General features: G+C 53.1%; 1 protein-coding gene across 1 annotated transcript in view; it reads right to left on the bottom strand.

The window, feature by feature from the left end:
* The window catches only part of WDR73 (WD repeat domain 73), a 20128-nt gene that overhangs the window by 5002 nt on the left and 5627 nt on the right, over window positions 1–9499 (bottom strand). The window contains exons 2-7 of the mRNA XM_015410456.1: window positions 7930–7997; window positions 7109–7197; window positions 6873–6961; window positions 5562–5629; window positions 3037–3201; window positions 7–242 (exon numbers count right to left, since the gene is read on the bottom strand). Of these exons, the coding sequence (XP_015265942.1) occupies window positions 7–242; window positions 3037–3201; window positions 5562–5629; window positions 6873–6961; window positions 7109–7197; window positions 7930–7997 (715 nt within the window). The remainder of the gene's footprint in view (window positions 1–6; window positions 243–3036; window positions 3202–5561; window positions 5630–6872; window positions 6962–7108; window positions 7198–7929; window positions 7998–9499) is intronic.

The following is a 9499-nucleotide window of genomic DNA, read 5'->3' as shown; positions in this document are numbered from 1 at the left end:
TCCCGCCGACAGTCGAGCGATCGGGGGGTGGTCCCTGAAGGACTCCGGTGGACCGGGACAGACTGCCGCGCACCATCTCCCCCCTCCCGGTGCCAAAGCAACAGGCGCATCCTCTGCCACTCCCAAGAGACCCTGCGGCTGCCTGATGTCTGCGAGGAAGAGCTGCCCCTGGGCGCTGCAGGCCAGCACCGTGGCTTGGTCCAAGAACTCCAGCGTGGCCAGTTCGTCGTGGCTGGTGGAGGCTGTGGGGAGAGACCACAAGAGGGAGTGGAGGGGCAGACCGGGCAAAGCCCGGCTCAGTTCTGTCCAATGTGCCCTCTAAGCTGTGGAGTCTTGTGAGCAAAAATTCTACTTGGTGAGCGACTGGCATTGAAGTTCCGAGCCAGCGATTGAGCCGCCGCATACATTTATTTTATTTATTTATTTATTAAATTTATACCCTGCCCTCCTAGCCACGGCCGGCTCAGGGCGGCTTACAGAAGAATAAAGACAGCAATAAATAATATCAGTGACCCTAAAAAACCATACTGTCAGGTAGCCCTGTCACAGATCTGGAATGTGGAGGGGTGCCCTCCTCCTCGTTCTGAGCTCTTCCCTGCCCGGCTTCTCATGCTTGACCTTGCTGTCTCCAGCTGCAATTAACGCTGCTGGGAACCTTAACGGCTTTTGGCTTTGCCTGCGCGCACAAACTATAATAATTGGCTTTTGCTCATGGGGGGATGTTTGATTTCACTATAAGTCAGAGGCCCTTATACTGACGGCCATTCCTGACACAATCTGTACACCTGTTCTTTAGTACTGAAATTGCCAATAAACAGTTACCTTCTTCTGAAGCCCTGTGTGGTGTGACCTGATTCAGGAGCCTGGCACATGTAAACAATTTCAGCATCGAAAGGTGCTAACAAATGACGATCCAAGATGGCATTACACAGATGGCAATTTCACATTACATTTGGGATGACGTTCAAACGTCAGTGCCTTCCTAGCGGTCGACTCCGATCTAATATTGTGCGGCTGGCTCTGGAGCCCTCTTTCCTGAGTGAAGGCAAAAATGGGTGAGCTGGAGGCTAAAAAACTGTGAGCTGGCTCAGACGGACTCGGCTTAGAGGGAACACTGGCTCCGTCCTCCGGAAAATTCTGCCCGGCCATCTCACCATTATCAACGCACGTTACATCGCGACAAGTCAGCGGCCCCCAGCCGTTCTGAGCCTCCGGGCAACTTTGGAATCCTGACGCAGCCTGGCTGCCACAGTTTACTTTCAATCACACAGTTCAGTTCCTTGTACTGTTGTGGAAGCTGTGGCGGATTTAGGGCTGGACTGAGCGCCTCAGTCCTCTGCTAAACCTCCCGTTCGTCTACGATACATTAATGTCTATAGCAATTAGCCTCTGTGGCTGAATCCGTGGTTCTGTTTCCCAAGAGGCTTTGGGACTCTGCTAAGTGCTGTGAGCTCACTCCAAAAGGAGATATGTCGAGGATGGGCAAGTGGGCATCAACATGGCAAATAGGCTTCAATGTGGCCAAGGGCAAAGTGATGCACATTGGAGCCAAAAATCCGAACTATAGATATACGTTGATGGGGTCCTGACCAAGAGAGAGATCTTGGAGTCATGGTAGATAAGAAGAGGAGGAGGAGAGATTGGATTTCTACCCTGCCCTTCACTACCCGAGCTCACAATCTCCTTTCCCTTCCCCTCCCCACAACAGACACCCTGTGAGGTAAAAGAAGAAGAGAAGAGATTGGATTTATACCCTGCCCTTCACTACCCAAAAGAGTCTCAGAGTGGCTTAGAAACTCCTTTCCCCTCCCCACAACAGACACCCTGTGAGGTAGGCGGGGCTGAGAGAGCTCTGACAGAAACTGCTCTTTTTCAAGGACAGCTCTTTTCATAACTACGGCTTGCCCAAGGTCATCCAGCCAAATGCGAGTGGAAGAGTGGGGAATCAAACCCGGTTCTCCCAGATTAGAGTCCGCACACTTAACCACTACACCAGACTGGCTCTCAATGAAAATGACTCAATGAAAATGTTGAGACAGTGTGCAACTGCAATAAAAAAAGGTCAATGCTATGCCAGGGATTATTAGGAAGGAAACGGAAAAAAAATCAGCCAGTATCATCATGCCCCTGTATAAATCAATGGTGCGACCTCATTTGGAGTACTGTGTACAGTTCTGGTCACCACACCTCAAAAAGGATATTATAGCCTTGGGAAAAGTGCAGAAAAGGGCAACTAGGATGATAAAAGGGTTGGAATACTTTCCCTATGAACTGTTTGGCCCCTGTATTAGGACAGGAGGCTGGACTAGAGGGACCCTCACTGGTCTGACCCAGCAGGGCTCTTCTGAGGTTCTTATCAGGGGAAGGCCTCGGCCTCTCTGCCCTGTTGCTGGCCCTCCAGAGGAACTGGCTGGCCCCTGTGTGAGACGGGAGGCTGGACTAGAGGGACCCTCCCTGGTCTGACCCAGCAGGGCTCTTCTGAGGTTCTTACCAGGGGAAGGCCTCAGCCTCTCTGCCCTGCTGTTGGCCCTCCAGAGGAACTGGCTGGCCTCTGTGTGAGATGGGATGCTCAACTAGATGGACCCTCACTGGTCTGACCCAGCAGGGCCCTTGTGATGTTCTTACACCAAAATAAACAAGATTCCATTTTCTGTTTCTCTGATCTCTTTTGAGCACAAGGGGATCGGGGATCTCCCAGGAGGAGGCCAAAGGAATGGAAACAGATCCCAGGCGTGGACCCAACAGATCTCTGCCCTTGAACCTCCCCCGCTCAAGGGTGGGAACCAACGCTCCCTCTAACCTGTGGAGTCTTGTGAGCAAAAATTCTGCTTTGCGAGCTACCGGCATTGAAGCTGTGAGCGAACCATTTGGCTGCTGCATCAATTAGTTTGCTCTGGGGCCCTCCTTCCTGACCTATGACCAAACTGTATGAGCCAGAGGCTTAAAAACTGTGAGCTGGCTCACACTAACTCGGCTTAGAGGGAGCACTGGGGGGGAACCTCTGGGGCCACGCGAAGAAGGGGAAGAAGCAGATACCTGTCCTGAAGACGGTCTTCCCGGATTCGATCTCAGTCACCTGAACATTGCCGACCTTCACCCCGTGCAGTACCCAGGCAGGCTTGGAGGAGGCCGTGGCGATTTTGGCCCAGGTTGGCTCATCTCCTCCTGCAGTGGGGATGGTTCCGACGGGCTTAATAACATCTGTAGGACCAAGGGATGGACAGAGAGGCAGAGCCGGTGTTCAGGGTGAGAGCGCTGGCCTAGGATCTGGCTTCAAATCCCGCACCTGCCTGTAGAATGACCACAGGATCGTAGAGTTGGGAGGGTCCCATAGAGGTGATGTAGTCCAACCCCCTGCTCAGTGCAGGATCAGCCTAGAGCATCCCTGACCAACGCTCGTCCAGACGCTGCTCAAAGACTGCCAGGGAGGGGGGAGCTGATTCCACTCTTGCACATCAGGGTGACCTTGTGACACTCCTTCACTCTCAGCTTGCCCTACCTCACAGGGTTGTTGTGAGCAGAGCCAATTATGCTGCTCTGAGCTGGTGGCCACAAATGTATAGTGGGTGGTGAGTGTCTGTCAGGGGTGGGGGGGGTTGCACGGGGGTGTCATGTGGACGTGCCTCGCACAGGCCATCTTTCAGGTCCAGTTCTTGCAACGCAGGAGATTCAGTGGCCGCTCTGTGTTAGGGCTGTACCACTTTAGCTGGGAGGGAGGAACCAAGCATTCTTTGTTCGAAAAATCCCCAGTGGACAGAGAGACCGGGGTCCACGGTGCAGCGGCAGAGCAAGACAGAGACGAGAAATTATTTCTCCATGCCACACCTCATAAAGCTTTGGGGACTCGCTGCCAGCTCAGAGACAGTGCGGTGGAGTGGATAGTGGGGCAGGCCCAGGAACTTGGGCAACCCAGGTCCATATCCCGACCTCTACCCGGGAGCCCGCTGGGTGACCTTGGGCCCATCACAAACTCTCCACCTGGCCAACCTCACAGGATTGGGTTTTTTAAAAAAAACATATTTTATTAAATTTTCCAAACAATATAAAATGAAACAATATATCAAAGTCCAGAATATAGTACACAGCCTGTAAGGATACAGGTGAAACAAAGCAGCGTGTCGAATGCATACAAAAAGTTACGATATGATAACAATAATTATTAGCGTGATAAACAGGATGGTTTTTGTGAGAAAGTGGAGGTGGGGGAGAAACAAGTTCTAACCTGCTTTGAGTCCCATCTGGGGTGAAAAACAGGATATAAATAAAAGAATGAGGACGAGGAAGAGGAAGAGGAGGTTGGATTTATACCCCGCCCTTCACTACCCCACAACAGGCACCCTGTGAAGCAGGTGGGGCTGAGAGAGCTCCTGACAGAAACGGCTCTTTTTCAAGAACAGCTCTTATCAGCACTACGGCTTGCCCAAGGCCATCCAGCCAGGTGAAAGTGGAGGAGTGGGGAATCAAACCCGGTTCTCCCAGATTAGAGTCCGCGCACTTAACCACCACACCAAACCTATATGTATGGACTGGTAACTTCCACTTCAATGTATCTGAAGAAGTGTGCACATGCACAAGAAAGCTTATACCTTGAATAATTCAACTTTGTTGGTCTTATAGATGCCACTGGACTCAAACTTTGTTCTGCTGCTTCAAACCAACATTTATTTATTTATATTTATAGATTCAATTTATACCCCGCCCTCCCCGCTATGTGGGCTCAAGGCGGCCCACCTGGATCTATTAAAAGAATAGTCATCAGGGTATGACACTGTGTGCGTGCGAGGGAGCTATTCTCTCTTTGTCCTCTTGGTAGGCCTGGTTAAACACTGTGGGGCAGTGTTCCCTCTAAGCTGAGTTAATGTGAGCTACCTCACAGTTTATTAGCCTCCGGCTCACACAGTTTTGTCTCCGCTCAGGAAGGGATGGCTCCAGAGCAAACTCATGAATGCAGCAGCCAAATCGCTCGCTCACAACTTTAATGCCCAGTAGCTCACAAAGTAGAATCTTTGCTCACAAGACTCCATAGCTTAGAATGAGCACTGCTGTGGGGCGCTGGACTAAACAGAGCCTGGGTCCGACCCAGATCCGGTCAACTTATGCTCTTGATTATTATTTTTTTTAAAGGCTTTCAATTTCCGTTACCCGGCCTGAGTCTCTGGGGCAGGGTGGGCTACAGGCAGTAAAGGTAAAGGTCTCCCTTGCTCGAAAGCCAGTCGAGTCCATCTCCGTTTCAAAGCCGAAGAGCCAGCGCTGTCCGAAGACGTTTCTGTGGTCATGTGGCCGGCATGACTAAACACCAAGGCGCACGGAACGCTGTTCCCTTCCCACCGAAGTGGTACCTATTTATCTACTTGCAATTTCTTGCTTTCGAACTGCTAGGATGGCAGTTGCTGGACCTAGAGACGGGAGCTCACTCCGTCATGCGGCACCCGAGTCTCGAACTGCCGAACTACGACCTTCCACAGCCTGCAGTTCAGCGTCTCAACCACTTGAGCCACCGCAGCTCCTGGGCTACAGGCAGACACCCACCCAAACCTCCTGCCACCTCTGCGGCCACTCACCCGTCTCGTCCTGATCAATGTGCCAAACCTGCAGGGAACTGTCTGGCGGGCCACTGGTCACCAGCAAGCTGCGGGGGCAAACGGAGAGAAGACAAAGTCCGGAAAGGAGGAAAGTAGCCAATCTCCTTTTCCTCGCTAATTACGACTCCGTGTCTCTGCAGGAGTTTCATGCCAGAAGCGCTCCCGGGTTCTGGGTGGCCGGTCCTCCGTGACCGACGACGTATCTCTGGCTATTCTAGCAATGCAAGTCTTTCTTTCGTTGTTTTTCCATTTCCACCAAAAGATTATTATTAGCGGCGCCTTTCCTTGAGCTGTCTGGAGAGGCGGGATACACCAAATAAATTCTGTGATCCTTTTTAAAAATTACAAGCAGAGGACCTGCAAGGACTGTCTCATCTCCCCCTCCCCGTTTCTACTTTCTCTTCCCTGGCAGCCCCCAAAGCCTGTCTCCTTCTCCACTCCTTTTCAGAAATTACAAGCAGGGGACCTGCAAGGACTTGCATCAATTATCTCATTTCCCCCTCCCCGTTTCTACTTTCTCTTCCCTGGCAGCCCCCAAAGCCTGTCTCCTTCTCCACTCCTTTTCAGAAATTACAAGCTGGGGACCCGCAAGGACTTGCATGAATTATCTCATTTCCCCCTCCCCGTTTCCTCTTTCTCTTCCCTGGCAGCCCCCAAAGCCTCTCTCCTTCTCCACTCCTTTTCAGAAATTACAAGCTGGGGACCCGCGAGGACTTGCATGGGTTATCTCATTTCCCCCTCCCCATTTCCTCTTTCTCTTCCCTGGCAGCCCCCAAAGCCTCTCTCCTTCCCCACTCCTTTTCAGAAATTACAAGCAGGGGACCCGCAAGGACTTGCATGAATTATCTCATTTCCCCCTCCCCGTTTCCTCTTTCTCTTCCCTGGCAGCCCCCAAAGCCTCTCTCCTTCTCCACTCCTTTTCAGAAATTACAAGCAGGGGACCCGCAAGGACTTGCATGAATTATCTCATTTCCCCCTCCCCACTTCCTCTTCCTCTTCCCGGCAGCCCCCGTAGTCTCTCTCCTCCTGCCTCCTTCTTTCCTTCCCTTCCACCGGCCAACTTAAATTATCTGCCCCCCTCCACCCGTCTACAGCTTTCCCTCCTTCCCTCCCCCTGGAAGCCTCCTTCCCAGGAAAACACTGCCTGAGTTGCGCAGGGCCGTCAAATGAGGATTTTTCTGCAAACCTGAGGCTTTTCTCAGGTTTGGGGAAAGATCTGTTCTCTTTCGCTCCCCCCCCCCCAATCTTCTTTTCTCAAACCAGAGCAGACAGGGCTTCCAAGCGGCCTACCTGGTCTCCGGGACGTGCTTCAGGCTGTAGACTGGGCGGTCTGAGAATCCCCCTTGCTCAACCTTAAAATCTCTTTCTGGACACAATCCCTGCGAAAGCCAAGGAGCCCTGTGAAAGATGCTGGGCTGGGCAAGAGGGGAAGAAGCCGCCCCTGCCCCCGGCCCACCAGATCAGCAAACACCCGAAGAGGCACCCAGAGAGCTGCAGTTTCCGTAGCGGCCCCTGGCCCCCTTTACCTGGTTCTCCTTCGCAGCCAGCCGGGGCGGCAACAGCAGCTGGAGAATCTCATTCCGCCTTCCGTCGCCGTACCCTGCGATGCAGACCCCTAGAAGCGGAACCACAAACAAGGCTCGGAATTCAAGATCTGGGGATCGAGAGAGGCCACGCAGCCAGAACGTGCGGCCGAGGACCTCCCCGTGCCACCATTCGCATCCTTTCTTTACGCTCCCCCACCCCTTTCCCTCGAAACACACACGGTTCTGGTCCTCCTTCGTCTCAGACTGCATAGTCAAGTTAGCATAGTCCTGAGCTTGTGGGCACTCCATGAAACTGCAGAGCGGTCGGGTTAGAACGTATAAAAGGAAGTCCTTCTTCACCCAAAGAGTGATTAACACTTGGAATTCACTGCCACAGGAGGTGGTGGCGGCTACAAGCATGGACGGCTTCAAAAGGGAATTAGATAAGCATATGGAGCAGAGGTCCATCCGTGGCTATTAGCCACAAGGTATAGATAGGGACTCTGGGGCAAGGGATGCTCTGTCTTCTTGGTGCTTGGGGGGGGAGGGTCAACAGTGGGAGGGCTTCTAATGTCCTGGCCCCACTGGTGGACCTCCTGATGGCACTGGTATTTCTGGCCACTGTGTGACACAGAGTGTTGGACTGGATGGGCCTTTGGGTCGGTTTGTCTTTCACATCTCCTATTACTGGACACTTTTTCTCTGGAGGTGCCGGGGATTGAGCCGGGGACCTATTGCACGCAAAGCAAAGGCTCTTCCACTGAGCCAATGGCCGCCCAGCCTAGGGGGACACGAGCCCCCACAGAAGGCAGGCCACTTACTTTTTTCTCCTGTCCACGCGATGACACGGGTAGGCTCGTGAAGCTCAAAGACGTGGAGGTCGTTGTACCTAAACGAGACAAGCAGTGCCTGTAAGAGCCGATCGGGTAGAGCTCTCTCTTTCAGATGCGAAGAAGAAGAAGAAGAGATTGGATTTATACCCCGCCCTTCACTACCCGAAGGTGTCTCAGAGCGGCTTCCAATCTCCTTTCCCTTCCCCTCCCCTCCCCACAACAGACACCCTGCGAGGGAGGTGGAGCTGAGGACGGAAACGGAGCTCTTGACGGAAACGGCTATTTTTCAAGGACAGCTCTGAGAGAACTTGTGACTAGCCCAAGGTCACCCAGCCAGGTGCAAGTGGAGGAGTGGGGAATCAAACCCGGTTCTCCCAGATTAGGTTTACAAACTCCTTTCCCTTCCCCTCCCCACAACAGACACCCTGCAAGGGAGGTGGGACTGAGAGAGCTCTTGACAGAAACTGCTCTTTTGTCAAGGGCAGCTCTTGACAGAACTATGGCTTGCCCAAGGTCATCCAGCAGGTGCAAGTGGAGGAGTGGGGAATCAAACTTGGGAGTCCACCAAGGAAGTCCAGGGTCGCTAGGCAGAAGCAGGCAACGGCAGACCCCCTCTGCACGTGTCTCACTTTGAAATCCCTCCAGGGCCACCGGCTGGCTCCCTTTACTACCATGGTTCCCTCTAAGCTGAGTGAGTGTGAGCCAGCTCACAGTTCTGTAGCCTCAGGCGCATACATTTTTTGCCTTCGCTCAGGAGGGGTGGCTCCAGAGCAAACTAACGGATGCAGCGGCCAAATCGCTCGCTCACAGCTTCAGTGCCAGTCGCTCACAAAGTAGAATTTTTGCTCACAAGAGCCTATGGCTTAGAGGGAGCATTGGAGGCCACCCAGGAACCCCAGGGTTGCTACGCAGAGGCAGGGGATGGCAAACCACCTCTGCGTGTCTTTTCCCCTGACCTGCATGGCCCCAGCTGGCTCCGTCTCACCAGATCTTGGAAGCCAAGCAGGGTTGGGCCCTGATTCGTACCTGGGCAGCGTTCCCTCTAAGCTGAGTGCGTGTGAGCCAGCTCACCGTTTTGTAGCCTCCGGCTCACACATTTTTGTCCCAGCCCAGGAAGGGATGGCTCCAGACAGAGCAAACTAATCGATGCAGGAGGACCAAATCGCCCACCTACGACTTTCATGCCAGCAGCTCACCAAGGAGAATTTCTGCTCAGGAGACACCACAGTCTAGAGGGAGCTTTGCTCGGGAGGGTGGGCTGTCTCTTTCATGCCAGGCGCTCACCGAGTAGAATTTTTGCTCACAGGACTCCAGAGCTTAGAGGGAGCTTTGCTTGGGAGGGTGGGCTGCCACTTTCATGCCAGGCGCTCACCGAGTAGAATTTCTGCTCACAGGACTCCAGAGCTTAGAGGGAGCTTTGCTTGGGAGGGTGGGCTGCCACTTTCATGCCAGGCGCTCACCGAGTAGAATTTTTGCTCACAGGACTCCAGAGCTTAGAGGGAGCTTTGCTTGGGAGGGTGGGCTGCCACTTTCATGCCAGGCGCTCACCAAGTAGAAT

The sequence above is a fragment of the Gekko japonicus genome, unplaced genomic scaffold (assembly GCF_001447785.1).
Source record: "Gekko japonicus isolate JY-2015 unplaced genomic scaffold, Gekko_japonicus_V1.1 scaffold2086, whole genome shotgun sequence".
Lineage (NCBI taxonomy): Eukaryota > Metazoa > Chordata > Lepidosauria > Squamata > Gekkonidae > Gekko > Gekko japonicus.
This window is presented reverse-complemented; position numbering and strand designations above follow the sequence as displayed.